Genomic DNA, 22,358 nt, shown 5'->3' on the forward strand with positions numbered 1-22,358 from the left:
CCGCAGACTCAGCCTATGGTACACCAGGCTGCAGTAATCTCCTGAGGGGCAAAAATGAGTTGTTGCGCCCCCTACTGGCCCCTCCCTGAACATGGCCGTTTCATTATTTCACCAGGCTCCCAGAAACCAATCAGGACTCTAGAGATGAACTACTTAGCTGATTAACCGATTAGTTGATATAAAATTAACTGGCAACAGTTTTATAACTGATTAATCATTTAAGTTTGTTTTTTTTTTAAATAAAGGTGCAGCATCTCTAACTGCACTTCAGTAAAATTTCTCTCTATCACTTCTGAAACAAACAAACCAACAAATACACAGAATTATGAACTGATGTTTTTTTCAATCGTCTTAAGTTTGGGTTTCGTAATAACAGCAGCTCTGACGTCACATCAGTTTCCTCCCCCCTGGCCGAGGAGAGACAGCCCGTCCTCCCCGCTCCTCTCTCCGTGTCTGTCCCTGAAACCTGTCCCCGGAGCCTCCAGACTGGATTAATCTCGGTGAGAACATGCGGGCAGCGAGGCTCCTGCTGGCCGCGGCGCTGGCTCTGTTTGCCGCAGTGTGCCGGTCGCGGGCGGAGGTGATCGATGACATCCTGAGCAGCCTCTCCAGGGGAGCATCCTTCCTGGAGCGGCAACACGAGCACATCAACTTGGACGGGGTGGTCGGGTTCCTCATGCTGCAGGGTAGGTAATCCGCTGCTGCGTCCTGAACAGGCTGCAGCAGCAGGACGAGTCACGTGTGCTTTCATCTGCATCAAACATCTGGAAAACATCTGCAGCTTTCTGCTTTTTGTTTTCTTATTTTATTTTTTATTTTTTCCACGGGTGGGTTCAGTTCAGCTCACTCTCTCTCTCTCATGGTGTGACCTATTGCTTCCGCAGTTCTGGAGACTGTTTCTTCCTTTGACTCCTGTGTTGTGTGAACGGTGAAGTGCTGCGTAAGCTCCTTAATTATACCATAAAGCAGAATCTGATAAAGTGAACTCCATATAAGGAATATCTCCACATGTGGAACATCTGCTGTCACATACAACACATCAGGAATCAGACTGGACTTTTCCACTTTTTGATAAACACCATTTCTAAAGGGTTTGTAAGCCATAATCAATAACTTTATTAATGGTAACTAATGCCTTACAGATCAGTTATTATATTATTATAGGCCATTAATAACAACACATTTTGGCTCACCAGGTTGTGGAATGTCCTCCCACCTGTACAACATGTTGCTACCACTTAAACTCATTAGAGAGGGGGAACAGGAATCTAAGTTTGTGGAAAATTTCATGGCAATCCATCAGATAGGAGATGTAGACACACGCACACACACACACACACACACACACACACACACACACACACACACACACACACACAGGTGCACAGACTGTGTTTGGCTCCTGATTCTTCTTTGTGTTTTCTGATTCGTGTCTCAGCTGAACTGAAGGAAGCGGTTCGGACGTGGCCTCACACTGACCCGGTCAGCTGGGCTCAGAGAACCTCCGCCGTCGCTCTGGTCAAACGTCTCGACCAAAGCTTCGATAAAGCTGTCGCTGCCCTGCAGCAGAACGACCCCAAATACTACAGAGGTGAGAGTTTTACAGCTGCACAAAGACTTCAAGTCCCAGAAATCCCGTGGTGTGATGTCAGCTGCTGTGCACAAATTATTTACTAAACCAAAATATCAACACCTCCTACAAGGTGTTTAATTGGTTTTCAGTTTTTCATTTATCAGATTGTAAACTGAAAGAAGTGAACGGCCCTCAGCTCCGGTCCACTCACTCACCCCCGTTCATCCTCTCACAGAGTTTGAGCCCCTGCTGTTGTGGAGTTTCTGGTTGATTCCTCAGGACTGGAGCTCCACAGATCCCAGCCTGGTCTACCCCTCCACCACGACCACCGAGTGTTACGACGAGCAGCTCAGCGACAAATGTCTGACCCTGCTGCTGGGAACCTGGTACAGACACACACCAACAGCAACACGCTGTAGCATGAGGTTATTTCAGCACAGGAAAGCTCAGGCAGAAGGGTCATGAGGGAAAGTGAAAGTTTTCATTTACATCATTAAAATGCCAAATATGTGCACATATTTGTTCCAGATCCTCAAAAGCAAACATTTGCTGCTGTTTCTCAGTTTTGTCATTTTAAATTTTAATTTTGTTTTCGAACAGTCGTCAGAAGATTCACAGATTAGTTGAAAAACAAAGAAAGAAACAGGTAAATGATGTTATTGTATTGTGAGGAGACTCGTCTGTCTGAGCAGGAAGATGAACGGGACGCCCTGCATCGTCACCAAGCCCTGTCGGGACACCATGACTCGTTTCGGTTGTCCACACTACTCCCTGTCCCACCAGCTGCTCTACTTCATGATCGGAAAAATGGTGAGACGCACAGCAAACCATCGTGGATTACTCAGTCACTGAAAAGTGTTTAGAGCCGTCGCTGTGTTTCTTACCTCGACTCCTCCGACTCTTTAAGAGGATCCAGGTCTGATTCCGACTGGTGTGTGTTTCCTTCTCAGAGAGGCTGCACCAACCTGCTGAAAGGTGACACGCGAGCGTCCAGAGCCAACATGACCGAACAAAACTACCAGAGGATCTTCTGCTCCAACATGATGAAGACCAACCAGGACATCATCAAAGACGGGCTGACTGAACGGACCGTCGACATCTTCATTGAAAACAGTGAGTGTCTCTCCTCTCTGTGGGTTCAGACTGTTTTCAGCAGAAATTTCTTCCTGACTGAGCCGAGTTCCTCTGCTCTCTGTCGACAGTCCTGATTTGTGGATTGGCTGGTTTCTCTGACTTCTACAAAGCTGATTGGCTGCAGCACATCCTCAGGCTGCAGGACGAGGAAGTCGGCTGCTTTGGGAGAGACAGTGGGTGTCTGAGCAAAACTTTAACAATCAAAACCAGTTAAAGACTGTCAAATAAATAACCATCATCACTATTTCATCATTTCCAGGAAGAGTAGCTGTCAAATTTAATGTTGTCTAAGGATGGATGGATGATGGATGGATGATGGATGGATGATGGGTGGATGATGGGTGGATGGATGGAGAGCTGATTTTCTCTGCTTTCTTCCTCAGAGAGCATCGTCTCTCAGATCATTGGAGACGAGCTGCTGGAACAGCTGCAGCCTCACAGGAGAGTGAAGAGGAGGGAGAAGATTCTTCCAGGTCAGAGTGAACTTGTGTGATGTTCTGTGAGAGACTGACAGATGTGAAACGACTGTGATCACACAGGTTTTCGACTCGTCTTTGAAAGCACCACATGGTCTCGCAGCAGCCTGTTAGTTTAACATGTTGTTACCGTGTAACTCTTCTCTTCTCGTCTCACAGATGGCTGCTCCAGTCACATGACGGCGGTGGCTGTCGGAGCTCTGGGGGGATACCTGAACTACTACCTGACAGAACAGGACATCACGAAGAGGCCGCTCTCCTGAACATCCACCCCTCCTCACCCCGCTCCTCACCCTGCTGTCACACAGCCAGGGGTGTGTGTTCCTGTGAGCGAAGCGCTGTAGATCACCGGGTAGAGACTGATACACAACATGTTTCTTTATGAACGGCTGAGAGATGATGAAACACTTAACAAAATGCTGGGATGTGGCTGTTTGGCACAAAGTGCAAACTGAAGAGATTTGCTTTTGTTTACCTAGAATTTGTTTTCCACATTGTATTCTGTGGTTATAATGAGGAAGATGATTCATCCTCCATGTACTAACTCCCTCCTGCAGCTAAGGATGTAATTCATCTTAAACACGACGCCTTTACAAAGTGGTCACGATTTGGCCGATACTCCACATGGACCACAGAGCCAGTGAGACAGGCAGGGTGCTCCGCCCACTGTCCACTGATCCATGACTGCGACGAGTGAAGACACACGGTTAAGAACTGGAGAGTTGTTTCTTGGATTCATCACAGTTTCATATTTCCAGAGTAAGCCGGTGTGTCAGAATCAGATCTGGCTTCTTGCTGCTGTTTTCGTGATGCACCGGGTTTGTAGCTGAGTTACAGTCGAAGGGACTGGCAGTGAAAAGAAAGTGGTGGTTCTTACAGTTTCCTTTCTCCCAGATCGGCCATTAACAGCCTGACTGGAGTTTCCCCGTGTGAAAGACCAGGACATATTTACTGTAGCTTTAGATAAAAACATCCTAAAAAGCTGATATTATTAAAAAAAACTTTGCAGGGCACTTATATCTTCAAAAAATAATAATCTTTATTGTCTTTATGTACTGAATATAAAACCCAACAGGGCTGGAACATGAAGATGGCTGAACAACCAGCACTCACCACAGAGGATGTAAGCATGAATCATGAATGTGTGAAGATGAACTTACATTCAAACATGTATTTCATGTTAGCAGAATAAACACGACTAATAAAACAAAGCCTGGAGATCTGCATTATTTCTGCAAACATTTTCATCCTCTGTACATTGAGTAGCACTGACATGCAGCTCGTCTCTGTCTGTATCTCTGACTGTAAGACTGAGTAAAGTGGAGCTGAGGTCTGTGCACCAGACCTTTAACAGTCATCATGTGACAAAGAACACACACACTGATTATGTAGGATCTGTCGGAGAACTCCGGGATTTAATCTCTCTGCCAAAACTCCCCCGAGCTCTACTCAACTTCAAAATAAAAGCTCCCCCTGGGATGTGTGTGTGTGTGTGTGTGTGTGTGTGTGTGCTGTCTCTGGGTATGCCATCTCTCTGGGATCAACAAACCTCAGGCATTACACTGACACCTGTGTGATGACGTCACTTGTTCCAGACAATGACCTCGTAGAACAGCGCCTTGAGTATTCGAGCCTCGTAGGTGACGGTGTTCTTGCCGATGTGAATGCGGATCTCCTCCAGAGGCTGCTCGATGAGAGCCGGAACTTCCCTCCCGTAGACTCCAGAGAAAAAGAAGACGCAGTTATTACCAGTGTCAACCAGAACAGGACCGACCGTCTACAGGCTCGCTGTTGCCTCCTGATCCATAAATACATCAGTGAACATACGTTCATGTAGAGAACGCAGAGCTGTGTGAAGTCTGTTAAACGTCCTCAGGTGATGTAAAGAAGAAAACAATCTGAGGGTGTGGAGTTAGAGAAGCCAGCTCCTCCTTCTGCTGCAGCATCCAGACTCACCCGAACCTATGACCAAACTCTTGGTGGCTGAGTTGCATTGTGGGTAAGCATTTTAGAATAATTGTAACTTGAAGTATCCAGTTAGCATCATTTTTAAACTGAGCTCAGGGCGACATAGTGTCCATCACCGTCAGGATTCAGGTTATCATGAGACGGTAAGTCTGTCTGAGCGTGTGTGTGTGTGTGTGTGTGTGTGTGTGTGTGTGTGTGTATGTGACTGATGCTTACCCTCACAGTGCTCCAGGAACTGAATACACTCCTGTACCACAGCGTCCCTCAGCATGACCATGTGTTTGGACATGTTCTCCAGCAGAGAGAGGAAACAACGCTTGGCGTAGAACCATGTGTCCGTCCCCAGCTACACACACACACGCACACACACACACACACACACACACACACACACACACACACACACACACACACACACACACAGTCATAGTTTTAATCTTGATAAACAGTGAAAGCCTAAACTCCTGGTAGTGTCCTTGTCTTTCTGAAACCTACAGTTATGGTTTAACTACACAGGTTGGTGCATGACAGTGACGCCCTTGTGTGAGAGTTTGTGTGTCTGAAGGAACCAGGAATCAGACATGACGGTCAGGTTGGGAACAGTCGGCGTGACTGTGTCTCGCCGGGCTTCACATTCCAGAGCTCTCCTCTGCTTTCACAGTGACTGTTGTGAGGATGAGAGGGGAAACACTCAGGATGACGGCTTGTGTTCTCAGCTGGAGTTTAGTGGACTCAGCTGCAGCCGCGGTCTGGTGTTGTGACTAAACCAGATCAAAAATCCCAAAAAGATCAGCGGAACCTCAGAGGAGACCCTCGGCGAGAGGTGAGAGAGTCCTGCAGGACTCAGATGACAGAAACTGATCTTTATCTTTCAAATGTGACAATTTAACGTTTAACACTGAAAGTATTCTTGTAGTTGTGTTAATGATCTCCTGTCCATCACCCGTGAGCCAAACAACTTTCTGAGTCTGATTATTACAAACTTTCTTTAAAAGAATCTGCAGCTCATAAAATGGCTGACCTTCTTGTTGTATGGCTCCAGGCTCTTGATAACACGAGAGATACCGAAGTCGTAGTTTCCCTTGGCACAGTACAGTGTCCTGAAAGAGAAATATTTAAACTTAGATTTAAATGTAATCTGTTGGCCACAGAGAACGTTCTTCCAGCAGGATCAGTGAAAGGCAGCAGGAACTCACCCGATGACCAGGTTGATGATGCAGAGGTGGAAGACCTTTTTATCGGGGTGGTCGTAGGAAATCTGCTCCTCCTCTTTCTCAATCTTCCTCATCAGCTCCTCAGCCTGTTAAACCAGGACTATGCTCAATACACATTTCATTACTTCACGTTATTCTGCATACAAGCATTATGTTGTGACGTACTGCATCTCTGTGTTGCATTGTCATATAGAGAAACAGTGATGGTTGCTATCAGTCGGGTCATCAGTCATACGGTACCTCTTCATTGTGGCTGGTCATGATGTAGGACACACACAGGTTGGCCAGGACCACGGCGCTGATATTCAGGATCTGCAGCACAACACACACATTTATTCACCATCAGTCTGTTAAACGTTCAGCACCAGGGTCGGATTTCAGACTGAAAAGACTGAAAAATGATCAGAATTTCTTCAATGACAATCATTCACTTTAGAGAATGAAAGTCAGTCAAAACAGCTGCTGTTACTTCTCAGCGGTGAAGAAACTCTGTTCCATGTCAGAAGCACCACTGCAACAAACGAAATCAAAAATCCAACACAAACACGGCAACAGCAGCAACCTGTCCACACAGATGTCATGCACAGCTGTGAAGACACTGCAGAGGAATGAAAACAGAGCCTGGTCTCTACTTTTACCGAAGGTTTGCACTTGCAGGGACACTCCTGAATGTTACACTGCTCCACCTGGACAGAAAGTCAGAATGTTTAACCCTGACCTCAGACGGTCAGTGGTGCTGAGAGGTGAACAATATTCTAATTCTCCTTCCACACATGCTGAGAACAGGACTCACGTTACTGTAGTGCTTCTTGACGATGGGCTCGTAGAGAACAATGGCATCCTTGTACTTGTTTTGCATGAAGAGCACGTGGGCCACGTTCAGCTTCCAAGTATCGTCCTCTTTACAAATATCCGCTGACTTATAGAAAATTTTCTCCACCATGTGGAAGTTCTCCCGGTTCCAGTAGATCTTGGCCTGGGCCATCAGGACCACGATGTACCTGGGACAAGACAAACCACTGATTAGAGTTTTGATGATGAACTGGTTCTGCTCTTCCTGCAATGACAGAACAGTGATGTGTTTTTACTTAATCACATGTTCTTCAGAAGTTCTACCAGAGAGACTTCTGGTGTTTTTTCATGCTCCCAAGAACACATTTTCTCTTATTATTATTTCTTGGCCACATGTGTAGGTCGGCTGGACAACTGTTCAGTACAATGTTCACATTATCTTTATATTTTCATACACAGGCTGTGTGTGGATATCAGTGTGTGTGTGTCCCTCTCACTTCTCCATGAGGTCGTGCTCCTGCAGAGCTTTCCTCAGTGCTTCGTCGTTCTGAGGCAGAATGGGTTCCTCCACCTAACAGAAAAAACACAAAAACAATATTCAGCTTCTTCATATCAGAATCATTATTTCATTATTGTTGTCTGGAACGAATCAACTGGCAGATGAAGCTCTCGTGTATAAACATATGCAAGGTACAATATATAAATAAAAAGAAACAAAGAAAGTTGAATAAATGAGTGGAGTGGAGGAGGAGGAAGGAGGTAAAGAACCTTGGCCAGCTTGCGTAGCAGCTCAGCTGGTTTAGCGTTCATCTCATCAAACTTCCTAAACGCCTGTGAAAGAAACACAAAATACACAAATAAGGTGAAAATGGTGATAAATAATTTTATGCTTGGATAAAAAAACACAACTAAGCAGACGCACAACAAAGACTGAGCAAAACCTTCACATCTGATAAAGTCTGAGTTAAAGTCCTAACATTAAAATACTGATCAATGCAGCTTTCATTTCACAGCTTTTAAAGTTTTTCACTTCTTTACCTCCTCTGGTGCTGTCTGGCAGGTCAGCAAGGCATCAAGAAACTCATACATGTACTGGAAAAGGACACAAACACGTCAGCTTGAATCTGGATTAACTCTGTAAGGTGGAGGAACATTCAGCATCGTCTACGTGCTGAAACTTAAAGCGATGAAGAAAAAAAATCTGCAACTGAGTTTGTTCAGTGTGATTTATGATGAAACATCCTCATGTGAGTGCAGAGTGTAACTTACTGGGGAGAGGAACTTGTAGGTAAGATGAGCATTTTCTGCCAGGACGTCAGCTGCCAGGTCGAAGTACTGAGGGAGAGATTGAACCCAGCAGAGACATTAATACCATTTTAATGAAAGACCCACACCTCTCTCAGTGCTCCGTGTGTTATTAGCTCATTCCACTAAGAATCACACCATGAGTCCAAATCCTTTCATAAACACGGTTTCTCCCTGCGTAGACCCTCACTGGTCTGCAGTGTGGTGGAAAAATGTCAGGAGGACAGAGGAAGCTTGAATTTTATGATCAGCATCTGTCAGCCCCATTTAAACCTCGTCCTAATGTGCGTCTCCACACGTGTCTTGAATGACCACTTGTGATCAGATCTCACTTTCCCGCTTTTTCCTGTTCTACACGGGTCTGAGTGATCGGATCTCAGATGTGCCCTGAATGCATCTTGGGCACATTTACACCTGGACTTTTAAGATGTCCACTTGTGATCAGATCACCGAGACACATGTTAATGCCAGTGTCTGAGCCAAAGACCCAAAGACTGCTGTAGTCATGTGGTTTACAGGTTAGTTCACTGCCTACGGCTGATCGAGGTCCTGTGTACCTCATGTTTGCAGTAGAGCAGCAGCAAGTTTCCAAAGGTGACTGGTGGGAAGGAGGGCTGCTGCAGCAGGAAGGCGAGCTTCTCAAAACCTTCCGATGGCTTCGTGTCCATGTTCACCAAAGCCTGGTTGTGGAGTGTCACAGGGTCCAGCTCCTGACAAACACACACACACAAACACACATAAAATCGCACAAAGTACATGACACACTGTGCTCCACATCTCTGTAAAATACTGAATTCTGTAAACAGAGAAAAGAAGCAAATTTGAACATACTAAGAAAACACCTTTTTTCCATTGTGATATTAAAAGGACACATGCTGTATTTTTTCCACTAGGGGGCACTAGTTATTCACTTCTCTTAAATTTCTCCCGAGGTAAGAAAAAGTTGGTCATGACTCAGTGACAGAGGCAGACTGGACCAAGGACAGTGTCCCATCTGTACATTCATGTACAGATGGGACATACATACCTGCATGTAACCCTTCACACCTGTGTCTCTATACTAACATTCTATTCATCTCTCTTAACTCCGGGCTGTTAGTAGGGCAGGTCCAGACAGCTTTAATCCAGACTACATCAGGATAATCACACACAGCTGAGGAGTGTACCGAATCCACACACACACACACACACACACACACACACACACACACACACACACACACACACACACACACACACACACACAGTGGAAATGAATGGGTGATGGTGGTTACCTCCTCTGATCTGGGGGGCATGTCTGTCAGAGCCTCCTGAGCTCCTTTCACTGCAGGAATCCACATGAAAACAAACAGAACAGCCGTTAATCTGAATCAGTCTCAGTGTTTCTCCTCAACACGTTTCTATTTTCCAGCGTTACCATTTACATGGTAATTTGGGGACATTATGTGGTACAACCTTCCTACTTCCTGCATAATGCCTGAAACTCGCAGCATTACGCCTTTAATGGACGGTTGACAGTCAACACAGACGGGAAATGTGGAATGAACAAGAGTAAATGAACATAAATATGTTAAGTCCCTTAACTAGCAAGTTACCAGGAAGCCATACCATTTCAATTTCTTTAACATACATATGAATATGAAGCTTCGAGTTCATCCCTACAGCCTGGGTTCAGATCTGGCCTCGAGCACCTTTATCCTCCTGTCGTGTGATGTAGCCGGTGATGCAGCTCCCTGTCTTTTTGACAGAGTACATGTTTGATGTGGGCTTCAGACCTTCGCCTTCCTGCTCGTCATCCTCTGATCACTATTCTTTCAAGCTTTGTTCTGATAATGTGTCAGAGGACGGAGGGAAGGCGGGAGGAGAACTCTGCCTCTGAAGATAAAAGGAGGCTTTACAAGTTCTTTTCCAGGTGATTTTCATCTCTTTCTGTCAGTGTCTCTTTCTCTCTGTGGCTGATTTGATATTGGATTGAATCATACAACATGTAGCTACATCTAAGAATAACAGTGCTATAGTACTGACTGGTGTTGCCTTTTTTTAAAGCACTAACAGACATTGAATAACAGATACACAAGAATTATATATAAATCATAAACTATACTACTACTATACTAAATATACTAGCAGAGAAAGAGAGAAGTCTAACAACTATTCCTACGAAAATTTCTCAAATTATTGCTTCAATAATTGATGATTATCTTACTCCTGGGTTGCTCTGTGAATATCAAGCTCTCTGCCTGTTAAGCCTCTTTCTCATTTCTCCCTTCATCCTTCTTTTTTAATGTGACATGTCAAGTTTCAGAGTCACTGACTGAACTCCTTACAGTTCTTCAGCTGGTATTCGATGGCAGCTTTGAGGTTGAAGGCTTCAATCAGAGCTGTCTGATGCAACACCAGGGTGTTGCCCACACTGTAGACGTCGATGCCTTCGGTTGTCATCCCAATGCTCAGCTCTGACACACAGAAACACCAAAAAGCACACACCAACACACTGTTATCAGATAATCAAACAGTATAACTCAAACAGATCAACACAGATGAGACAGTGGCAGTTCCACTGAGACGTGTTTTACCTGGATGTTCACTGATGCCTCGTTCTATGATGTCTCCGATGTATTTGAGGGCCTGAGCGTAGTTCCTCAGGCTGTAGGAACACAGGGCGATGTTGTAGGACAATGCTGAAAGAGAAGAGGAGCAGAAAAACAAAGAAACTCAGATTAAACGGTGCCTGCAGGAATGATTTTAACCACATCTCGATCTGTAACTGTAAACAGGAAGAACACTGTACGGTAAAAAGGAAAACTCTTAAATTCTCAAAGAAAAGCCATTTGCAAGCAGGATGCATTTAAACTGATGTACTTTCCCAGCATACAGCTGCGTATACATGTCTTAGTCATGGTACACAACACAACTGAGTGTACCCCTATGCAATAACACTAAAATGTTAAATGACTTAAAACTGTGTCATCTTATAATGTATTATCTTTAAGCTGAAGGGTATTTGACTATGAGACTTCATAAAAATGGAGAGGGTACAGGAGCATCGGGGGACCACACAGCGGAGGTTAGGAGGTTTAGGAGGAGCCATACGACCAATAACAGAAGCCGCAGCCGCCGTCCTCGAAAGATGACAACACGCACAATTCATTATTTACACAACCTTGTACTGAAAGATAGACAGGTAAGAGCTTCTGACTCAGCACAAGGATTATCTGTGGAAACTGGGGTTTGACTGATCAGACAGTGTGAAGGACACTGCACGAAGTCAACGTCTACGGACGGAGTCCAAGAAGAAAACCATCGCTCACAAAACGCCACAAAACTTTACGATCCAACTTTGCCAGACAACATGAACAGAAACCTGATGAATGTCGGCAGCTCATTCTTTGGTCAGATAAAACCAAAACACATTAGTTTGGATCTGATGGAGTCCAGCATGTTTGGTTGGACCTGGACCAGGACCAGCACAGTGACGGCTCAGTGCCGACTGTGAAACATGGAGGTGGGAGTTTGATGACTCTCTACTACTGTTCTTTTTCTCTGTGACACATAAAGTTATCAAACGTTCCTTTCTAATGTTGCTAATTTCAAACTGACTCCACAGTGAAGCCAGCAGCAAGGTCACTCCCACTTTCAGCTATGTGTCTTAACACTATATGTATATATTGCAGTATTGTGTAGCAGGAGCCAGTATCACTGACTGTGTATTCAGGTGTGTGTCTTTGGAAAACTACCTGGCACGTATCCCAGCACTTGCATGGCAGTGATGAATTTTTTGCAGGCCTCCTCATACTTTCCATCCTGGTAAAGCAAACAGCCCATGTTGTAGACATAGTCTGGGTCATCCTGGGGCAGCTGCTCCAACAGAGACTGCACACACACACACACACACACACACACACACACACACACACACACAGTAGAAAATGAATGAATGTGTGTTTGGATGCAGGTAATAATGATTCAAACTGCCTCCATGTTCATCAGAAATATGAACAGAGAACGTGTGAGAGCTCTCACCTTGGCAGCAGAGTAATCTTCTTCACAATATTTGATACAGGCTTGCAGCTTGACCATCTGTACCAGAGAGAGAGAGAGAGATAGAGAGATAGAGAGAGAGAGAGAGAGAGAGAGAGAGAGGATAAACTAAAGGTAAAACAGGGACATGATGTGATGAGACGTGATGGTGAGTTAATGAATTAATTTTTGCTGATAAAAAACATGTTACAGATCAGAAGGAACAAAGTGAAACATTTCAGAGTAAGTAAGGTGGAGATGTTCTTAAACTGGAAAAAGAGTGTGTCTCAGTGGTGCTGCTGAAACGTGGGGATGTTGTGTGTGTGTGTGTGTGTGTGTGCGCTGCACCTTGGTGTGACTACTGGAGTTGTCCAGTACAAAAGAAGCCTTGGTGGCCTCAGGATAAGCACCAGCTTTGTACAGGGACTGGGCATAGTACACCTTGTACTCCTCCACCTCTGGGTGCAGCTGTGTGAGCTGCTCATAGCATTCAGCAGCGTTGCTGAAGTCCTGGATGTGATAGTAGCAGTAGCCCAGCAGAGACAGCGCTGCCCTGGACTGGGACATAAAGTAAGAGGGAGTTACACTGACAGTCGTCTGCAGTGGCTGTGTGGATAAACAATACACCAATCTCACCCTGTCACAAAGTACAACAATGAAATATAAACCAGGGTGTGTGCTGTTACCAGAAGTAACAACACAATGTTGTGGTCAGCTGTCAGAAAGTTAATCACATCATTTCCACTGGGTCTACAGCTGAAGATTGTTTTTAATTTGATAGTTATTTTCACGATTGTTCAGTTAATCATTTAGTCTATTAAAGTCTATTATTGACAAATTAACAATACTATCCCACACTTACCTTCGTGTGTTTTTGAAGCTGGCCGTTTAGGATGTGAATTGCCTCTACATACAGGCTGTCTTTGATCTAGAAGACAGAAGAGAATGAACTGAGATGGTTCTGCTTTCCCCTCAGTTACTAACATGTAACATTAAACCCGCTGTCTGATTTACCGGCCATCACTTGAACTACCTACACGTTTTAATTAAACGAGTACCGGTGTAACGTTTCGCTGAGCTGCGAACAGAGGTGCAGCAACGGACGAGTATTTTACAACAGTTTAAATGTTATCCAACTACTTTGTGTTTGTTCTGAAATATGTGTGCCGAATTTACAATTAACCCATCGCAATCTCTCTGTTGTGTGTCTGTGTTTCAATGAGAAACAAACACGAAAATGAACGATTTTTGAAGGGATTTGCGTTTTACCGTTAACTGTTATTTTGACGATAGCTTAACAGCTAGGCAGCTAACCTCAACTAAAACGATATTCTCACCAGTTTGTAGATGGTAGCCGTGTATTCTCCGTCTTTTATAGCTGTCATGGTTTCAAACGAGTACTTTCAACAACCAGAGATCACTTCAAACGTTGTATGTTCCTAAAATCTTAAACATAGCATCTAGCTTTCTGTTCAGCGGACGTACACAGCGCATAGGAACTGTAACTTAGCAACGGAACACACCGGAAGTACAACATTTGACAGACGTTTGTAACAGCCAATCAAACAGGAGGATAAAGATACGTAGATCAACATTTTACTTTCCTCCCACAACCTTTATTTAAAAGTTAAACACAGACAGACACTACCTACAACTTTTTCTTTTCCTTCCTTCCTTTCTTTTTTCTTTTTTCTTTCTTTTTCCTTTCTTTCTTTCTTTTTTTGTGTTAAATAGTAAATATATATATAAGACATTTTTTTTAAATAAAGAACCGTTCAGGCCTAAAAACTACAGAAAAAAATGTGTAACGCAACCATGAAATTATGAAACAATCCAGTGTGTCTCAGGACAGAACTCCTTGCAAAAACTGATACTGCTAAGATTTCACACTCATTTTCAGTTTTATTTTCATTTCATAAAGAGTTTACTTCAGGCCAGTTTTATTCAGTTCCAGCAGTTTTTATTTATTATTACTTTATTTCTTGATTACTGTAACTACTCTGTGTGCCTTTAAATTGGCACACAGAGGAGTGTTTTTGAATTGAGTTTCATAACAATACTTTTAAACAAAAGAAAAAGGTCTTCTGTCTCTTTTTCTCTCTCTTTCAGAGTTCAGAGCACAGCCTGGTAAAATCCCCAGTGATCTCATATTTGAAGGATCCAGGACTTGACTTCATCCAAGTGTCACAGAAAAGAAGAACACACACACACACACACACACACACACACACACACGCACACACACAAACTCAAACAGTGATCAAAACAGACGAAACCAACCAAGGTATTGGAGCTTCGCCTCAAACCTAAACCACACTGTGCTGACCACCGGGCCTCCATAATGATGGGGGAACGAGTATATGCTGTGTGTGTGTGTGTGTCTCTGTGCGAATATTTGAAAGTGAGACTGAGAAGGGTTTTTTTTTTGTGTATATGCAAGTGCATGCATGTTTGTGTGCAGCAGGGGTGTGTGTTTTCTCTCTCTCTCTCTCTCTCTCTCCCTCTCTCTTGCTCTCTCTCTCTTTCTTTCTGTCTCTTTCTGCAGTTTGTGCATGCCTGTTACTTCCTTCTGTTGAGACCATTGGGAAACTTTGCAGTAGAGAAGCTGCAGAACATCAGGAACAGTATTGTTTTGCAGGTATGTTCACAGAGCTGGACTGAATTTAAATATTGGTCATATTAATGAACAACTTTTTTTCAGAATGAAATGATTAAGATCTGTGAAAAGACAAGGGTGTGTGCATGTCTGTATTATGAAGAGTAAATTGTGCTTCTTCTGATTTTCTCTTCTTGTTTTTATTTTGATTGTAGCCAAAATAACAAAATCAAAGAACTGCAGGATGAAATATTTTTCTCTGAACCTTGTTTCTGCTTTGAAAGAAAATCCGACTGTATTCATGCAGCATAAAAGCATGAGCACTGTAAGTGTAATGCATGCTTGAGATGAAACTGAATGGGACCCTTTATTAATGTTGAACATGAATTTGAATAAGGCATCTGCCGTTTAAAATTTGAATGACTCTGGGAAATTCTGTAATTCGTCCATGTGCTTTCTTTCACCACAGGGCCAAACTTATTTCATGGTTGCCAGATTGAACGTGGTTAGAGCTGATGAGATTTTGGTTGCTTAAAAAAAATTGCTGTGCCTGTAGAGAAAACCTGCAGCAGAGCGGGAGGCAGAGATACATGTGAAAGCTCACTGTGGTTGCCTCTGTGTATGTTTTTGTGAAAAGTTTTGTACATGTACATACTTTCAGGAACAGTAGGTGTGCATGTATGTTTAATTGAACACAACGAGTTTTTGGGAGATGGTTAATTTTGCATACAGAAATAATTTCACAGACACCAAACTCTTCCATAGGTACACCTAAACCTTCAGCATGTGCTCTGTTAAATCATAGCAGGAGGCTAAAGTCAGCAGACTGATGATTAAGTAACACACAGTTTGCAATTTTAATTATCCAACCTGTCAATTCACATATTCATGATGTGGCCAGGTTTATGCTGCAACACGCTGTAAACTCCACGTTATCATGTGATCACCTTAAAAATTTGTCATGGTGAACATGTTAGAAATTACCACCTATATTTGCACATTCTACACTCGTGGAGCAACATCAACATTTTCTGAATGGAGTTTGTGTCCAGCTGATGAATATCAGTCCAATATTCATTCTTTAAAGGCCTTAAAGTGCTTGTTACAGTCATTTCCCAGTGTGAGCCGACCGTCAGGTCCATCTGTCAGACATGTGAAATTCATTTAAACAACATTTCTGAAATGTTGAACTGTATAGTCTACTGGAGCCTCTGTGTATTATTGTAGGTATGTGGTGTGTGTGTGTGTGTATCACTGGAACAAACATGAAGTTGCTGAGGTACTTTGCATGTCTCTGCAGCTCTCCTCACAGTTTTCCAAGTGGCTCTGTCAGTTCAGTTTTGTGTATCGGCTCTGACTGGAGCTTGGACTCATTCCTTAATGTGAGCTGACTGCAGGAACTGAGAGTTTTGCCCCGGGGCTTCTCTCTCTGTTCCACCCTCTGACACGCCTGGAAGACTTAGAAGTTTGTACTCAGAAAAGTTAGATTTCCTTTTCCTCTGCTTTATTAGGATTGATAGTCACAGCGGTAGCAAAGCCATACAAAGTTTTTACACAGTGCTGAGGAGTCGTGTAATCCATGCAGCATCCTGACTCAGGCTGTGCTGAACACGGTTTTCAGACTAAAATAAAGCCTGGCAGACAGAACTCAGAGGGTCGAGGATATCATGCACCTCAGGAAGGGAAGAGTACACATCAGCAGAAAGCAATGCATGATGCTAATGTATGAATGAAGTGCAAATAACTATGGAGGCTCAAACTTTATTAAACCAACAATGGCAGTTACTTCTGAATTCAGTCGATGAGTCAGTAGAACAATCTGCTTTCGCAGGGCACGGTTTATGAGTGATCTCACATGTCCTGGATGTGCTCCCTCTCAGGTGCTGGTCTGATCATGGCCTCCAAACTGAGCGTGCTGCTGCTGCTGCTGACTGTTGCCACGGTAACAGTGCTGGCCCAGAGGCGGCGTCCAGCGTCGACGACCACCGACGAGTGGAACTACAGGGATGGCTGTGAGCACCCAGATTACTCTCTGTTTATTCTGGGTCAAAGGTCAAGTTCAGGGCTCATCATGATGATGTCAAAGCTAGAGGTGAAAGTTCAGCAAACGTGTCTGTGAATATGTTATTGTCTTATTTGTTTTTATGTCAAGCTTCATTGATCCCGCTCAGGTTTAGGATCTGTTAGGATCAAACCGTGACCTTATGAAGACCTCATGTTGCCAGTTTGATTGTTTGAGCTCTGCAAAGTTCAACATTTTGAAGGATTCTTGTGTTGACAAAGATCTGAAAATCAATACCAGCCTCATGCCTGTGCCAGAAATATGAAGCTACAGCATCGTGCCACCGTGTCACCGGATGAAAGAAATCTTTACAGTGGTGAACCAAATGATTTAAAACTGTAAATGTCTTGTTTGTCTCCCAGCTGAGAGGGTGAACATGCGTGGCGTGGCCAACCTGACTCAGGTGCTGGACAACTGGAGGTATGACATCCTGAACCAGATGAAAGGACTCCTGCAGAACGACCACCAGTCTCTGCTGCCCGACTACGCCAGGTGTGTATGGGGAGAGCGAGGACAAGACAGGCAGAGAGTCCAGGTGTGAGACATCCTGTATATGGAAGAGAAGACACCGTGGTAAAGAAGACAGCCGAGTTTAGTTTCGTCTAAATTATCCACAGAATAATTTTATAGCTTTCATCACAGATGCCAGAGTACACAGTGTCCGTGTCCTCCTGTGTGTTCCGAATGAGCAGAATATTCCACGTGAATGAACTGAAACAGTCTGCGAGCAGAGAGAGGCCACAGGAATTTGGTTTACGCTTCAGGCTGGAAATAAAGTCTGGAGTTTGTTGGGTCCACTCTGTGGCCGTTGTCGTCATAAGAAACTGCAGCTGAAACTGCAATTTAAAAGTCAAAATAGAAACGTGCTGTTGTGCAGCGTGAAAGAAACGGGTTTGAGATTTTCCACAAGGAAATGTGGTGTTTCCTGCTCCTCACCACAGTTTAGAGGTCGAGACGTTTTAATAGTCCAGTGGTTAAATAAACAGTCCTGGAGGAAGCATGTTTCATGTCTGTCTCTCCCTGATTTTCTTTTCACTTGATCTCTTCAGCCATAACTCTTCTTCTATTTCTCACCTTTTCTTTTGCTCTCCTCCTTCATCCTTCACTTTGACTTAGACAGAATTTTATATCTTGTGTTGATGTGTATTTATGATGCATTCAGATACTGAACAGACTGATTATCTTAGTTACTGTTGCTGTTTATACCATGTTAAAGGAAGAACTGATCAGTGCTCAGTGGTTCTTCTTACATCCATAAACATCTGTAGCACATCTGTATTAGCTCTCAGAAACTCTCAGATTTTTTAAAAAAATTTTTTGGGGGCATCTTTGCCAAACTACACTGAAACCGATCTTTTAAACAGCAGAGAGTCAGAAAACATCCAAAACCAAAATTACATCTGTGAGCAGCTACAGTCGGGCTGCTTAGTCACAGAGAATAAAAAGTAAAGCTAAACTTTTTCCATGGTGGACGAAGGAGAAATGGCTGTATTTATGTTATGTATGTATGTTATGTTGTACATGTATGAATTCTTGCAGTATGATCAGGTTTAGTCTGTATCAGTTTGGATAAGACTCAACCACTCTGCAGGTGCTCTGGGAGCAGACTGACCAAAAAGCTCATGATCCAGACGTCAGCAGACAACCTAAGCTCTCTGTGTCTCCTGTTTCAGGATCCAGCCGCTGTCTGAGGCTTTGGACGACCTCTACAAAGAGTTCAACGCCCTCAAAGCTCACCTGGGCGACCTGACTGAGAAGTTCACTGCCATAGAAACTTTCATCGACGAGGTCAAGGCCAGCCGCGCCAACACTGCCAACGCTGGCCCGGCCCCCGGCCCAGCTCAGCAACCTGGCGCCAGACAGGCCACGAGGAGGGTGATGAAGAAGAAGGCCATCCCGCCCCCCAGCCAATGATCAGCTGCTTCTCTTTTCATATATTCTGTCAGTGCTGGCAAGCTTTTGAATTCATTATTATCATATTATATGAGCTCTAAACTTCTAAGGTCCACAGAGTAAACCTAACCTTTCAGGGCCTTTTCTCATTGGTTGTTAATCACACCAGCAGGTGACAAAACAGAATTTGGACATGCAAATAAAATGGTGGACAGTTTTTTCTGGGACCACTGTGGTGTCACTGTATAACATCACAGCAAACAAACAGTGTGTGCGCTGTTGTTTTAAAGGTCAGAGAAAAGAAGGTAGGTGTGTAATGAAAAGGACGCGGCGGAGGAGTCAACCTGTCTCTGAAATTTGACCCCTGGATATCCAGACTGTAAAAGTACATTTAAAATGATTAATGTAAGTGAGTCACTGATTTAAAACTATTTCTCATTCCCTTCTGTTGCTGAACTGGTGAGTTCAGCCAAACATGCTGGCGACGTCTTGGTCAGCTGAGCTGTTTCTTCTGCATGTACATGGGACAAATATATTCTTTGGTTTGGGTTTTCTGCTGCATAATATAAGCTCCAAATAAATTCACTTTTTGCATTCATTCGTCATTTCAGTTATTGTTTCTTCAAAAACAACGTTTGAACAGCAACGTCTGTGTGTGTGAAGCTGCTCAGAGTAAAGTTTTGGTCCAAACTGCATCAAATATCTAAGAATAAAATGATGATGCTCTTATTGAGAATAAGTTCTTCTCAGAAACGTCCTAAATCTTTCTCATTTTTAGCCATAATTTAAAGACAGGGACCACTTTTAAGACCATTTCCTCTTTGTACATGCTTTGGTATTATCAAGTCAGTGTTATCCAACCTTGATGATAAAGAGCAGCTTAGTGTCCACTGAAGATCTAAAAGCTGATTCAGAGGCTTTTATGTCCTGATGAGATTTTGATTGAGTAAGTGCTTGAAATTTGTGGATTGTGTGGCCTAAAAACTATAAAGGCTTCAGATCTGTGGGTAAGAAATACAATTCGTCACAGGCTTCAATTCAGAACTGTAAGAAAAAAAAAGTCAAACCAAACTCAACTGTATCTGGGTCTCTGAGCTGTGACCCAGTTTGCATTACATCAGAGCCACTGACAGGAACATCAGTAATCTCATATACTGTAACATACTGTGTGTAATCTGTTGTTGCTCTCAATTCTGACTCACTGCAGGACATGAAGTGGCACAGATGTCACAGTGAGGAGGTGAAACAGGGTGAATGTAACATGAAAAGTGACAGAACTGTGGTGGACGGGTCTCACAGGCATATCATAGGCAGGACAGGCTTTAATCTGGTCTGTTACATTAGACTCAAATCACTGAATTAACAGCAACAACAAGAAACTGAGACGAATGGGGAAAGATGACAGGATGTGATCATGTTCAGTGCTGAAACAACATTCAGAGGAAAGCTGCAGGTCATCATGCAGTTCAACCAAGCACATGTATAATGTTCAGCAGCTCAAAGACTCGAAGAATCCAAATGAAGAACTTTTGTTTTGTCTCTCTGGGAAACGTCTCTTTCTGCTGTTCCACTCACCTTCAACATCGGTCCAAGTTTTTCCTTAAACTCCTGAACAGCTCGTTTACCTTCCTTCTCTTTTATAATTTGTACCAAACTATTGGAGCATTTCTTGGAATTATCCTTTTAATTTACAGCCATAAAGCAGCTAATCTTTTTAATTATTACATAAAATCTACATCTGTCTTTGAACTGGTCACAATTCACAGATAAAACTCATACCTTTTGTCTCATCTGACTCCAGGAACGACGGATAACAAGTGTTTCTCAACATGTCCGATCCATGCCTGAAAAAAAAGAGAATTTTGAAATATGTTTTGAAAATGACTGATGATTTGCTGTTAAGAGTTTTTTTTACTGTCCAGTTTCTGAGGTTAATTTATGGTGAAAGCAGAAGCATTGAGCGAAGACCTCGCTCCTTCCACTGACCTCGAGATCAAGAGGCCTTGAGTGACGGCTGTAAGATCAATAACCGCATCTGATTGGTAGAGACGTGACATACAATGACATATGACTGGCTTTCAAATGAAAGGTCAGAGGTCAGAGTGTGTTAACAGCATCGCAGAGAACGAGAGGACAAAGGGGACAAGATGTTTTCATGGTTTGTGTTTGATTATCAGTCAGAAAATCACCTTTTATCAGCACAGATCGTCGAGCAGCAGGATCAGAGACAGCAGAGTGTTTCTTCAGTCATGTCGTCAGCAGTGCAGCCTGTCACTCACACCACAGAGCAGGAAATTTGTTATTGATCTGCCCCTGTGACACAGAAATGTGAGCAGGACAGTGGAAGAGCTGCAGCCAGTGAATCCACTCATGAACTGGTCAAGTGAGGCAAACCAATAACTCTGTGTGACGATGAATCCCAGCATGAAAGTGAGTGCTGGGTTTCTTTCTTCGTGCCTCCTGTGCTCGCGTTGTATTCATCAGATGATTTACTGTACAATCAGTCAGCGAACCGAGAGAATCTGGAGTTCACGCTTTAGTTTTGGAGCCATCACAAACAAAAACATCAATAAAAACACTCAGAGACACACAGTTCTACTGAGGCAAAAATGTTATTTACCATAGTTAAATCCTGCACTGCTGGACATTTATTTATTTAATTTTGAGGCATTTGCTGGTTTTTGTCAGGAGGGGCGGGAGGTTTTGGTCCTGATATGATAACTGTACCACTGCCTGTAAAACACAGCTCTCAGTCTTACCTGCGCTCAGCTGACTGCTGACAGCCTGAAACAGGCTGATTGCATCATTTTTCCCTGCTGACGTACCCTCACCGCGCCTCTTGCATTTCCTGGATCCAGCACCGGAACGTTCAGCAGATAAAGTAAACAGACTTTTATTAGATGGAGCTCGACGGTGAGATTTTTCTCCGCAGCTCGATGTATGACAGAAAAAAACAGCAGGTGAAAGATGAGAGTGAACTTTCGTAAACTCTTGCGGGGGAACATTGCACCGGAGGCCGATCCGTCAGCTGCAGTGAGTTTAGTCCTCTGTGTGCAGGGGGAGAGTTGACACTGGAAGATTTTATTCTAATATACTCAAGTCTTACATGAATAAATGTAAGACTGAGGGAAAAGGGCAACTGCCACCTGATCATGAGTCTTGAGACACTTCCTGTCGATCCTTTCTCATACAGGAAGAAGTAGTTTTCCACTGATGGACAAAGTCGGACATTGTGAGGAGGCTGCAGCTTTTTTTGTCAACGTTTAAATCAGAGGATAAATCTGCAGCACTCCCGAGAGACGGATGTGACGACTTGCCCCCCTCC

The 22,358-nt window shown here is 43.6% G+C and overlaps 3 protein-coding genes and 1 long non-coding RNA gene across 4 annotated transcripts; 2 read left to right on the forward strand and 2 right to left on the reverse strand.

The window, feature by feature from the left end:
* The first annotated feature begins 424 nt into the window (after positions 1-424).
* On the forward strand, positions 425-4,213 carry c18h16orf89 (chromosome 18 C16orf89 homolog). The gene is made up of 8 exons (XM_041063386.1): positions 425-686; positions 1,439-1,591; positions 1,809-1,959; positions 2,266-2,383; positions 2,524-2,686; positions 2,776-2,880; positions 3,091-3,180; positions 3,343-4,213. The coding sequence occupies exons 1-8, from the start codon at positions 509-511 to the stop codon at positions 3,444-3,446; spliced, it is 1,062 nt and encodes a 353-aa protein (XP_040919320.1). The 5' UTR covers positions 425-508; the 3' UTR covers positions 3,447-4,213.
* A 131-nt stretch (positions 4,214-4,344) lies between these two features.
* On the reverse strand, positions 4,345-13,960 carry flr (fleer). Its single transcript, XM_041063385.1, has 19 exons — positions 13,820-13,960; positions 13,345-13,410; positions 12,831-13,040; positions 12,486-12,542; positions 12,200-12,335; positions 11,039-11,143; positions 10,790-10,918; positions 9,737-9,786; positions 9,020-9,172; positions 8,427-8,492; positions 8,196-8,249; positions 7,926-7,988; positions 7,655-7,728; positions 7,159-7,366; positions 6,606-6,677; positions 6,348-6,451; positions 6,173-6,251; positions 5,368-5,497; positions 4,345-4,902 (listed from the first exon to the last, which is right to left on the reverse strand). The coding sequence occupies exons 1-19, from the start codon at positions 13,865-13,867 to the stop codon at positions 4,766-4,768; spliced, it is 1,941 nt and encodes a 646-aa protein (XP_040919319.1). The 5' UTR covers positions 13,868-13,960; the 3' UTR covers positions 4,345-4,765.
* A 1,063-nt stretch (positions 13,961-15,023) lies between these two features.
* si:ch211-76l23.4 lies at positions 15,024-19,631 on the forward strand. Its single transcript, XM_041063387.1, has 4 exons — positions 15,024-15,120; positions 16,959-17,090; positions 17,503-17,632; positions 18,814-19,631. The coding sequence occupies exons 2-4, from the start codon at positions 16,973-16,975 to the stop codon at positions 19,052-19,054; spliced, it is 489 nt and encodes a 162-aa protein (XP_040919321.1). The 5' UTR covers positions 15,024-15,120; positions 16,959-16,972; the 3' UTR covers positions 19,055-19,631.
* A 1,142-nt stretch (positions 19,632-20,773) lies between these two features.
* LOC121198973 lies at positions 20,774-21,779 on the reverse strand. Its single transcript, XR_005896395.1, has 3 exons — positions 21,223-21,779; positions 21,020-21,068; positions 20,774-20,877 (listed from the first exon to the last, which is right to left on the reverse strand). It is a non-coding gene; the product is annotated as an uncharacterized LOC121198973 (long non-coding RNA).
* Positions 21,780-22,358: the final 579 nt, after the last annotated feature.

Source organism: Toxotes jaculatrix, chromosome 18 (genome assembly GCF_017976425.1).
Source record: "Toxotes jaculatrix isolate fToxJac2 chromosome 18, fToxJac2.pri, whole genome shotgun sequence".
NCBI classification, from domain to species: domain Eukaryota; kingdom Metazoa; phylum Chordata; class Actinopteri; family Toxotidae; genus Toxotes; species Toxotes jaculatrix.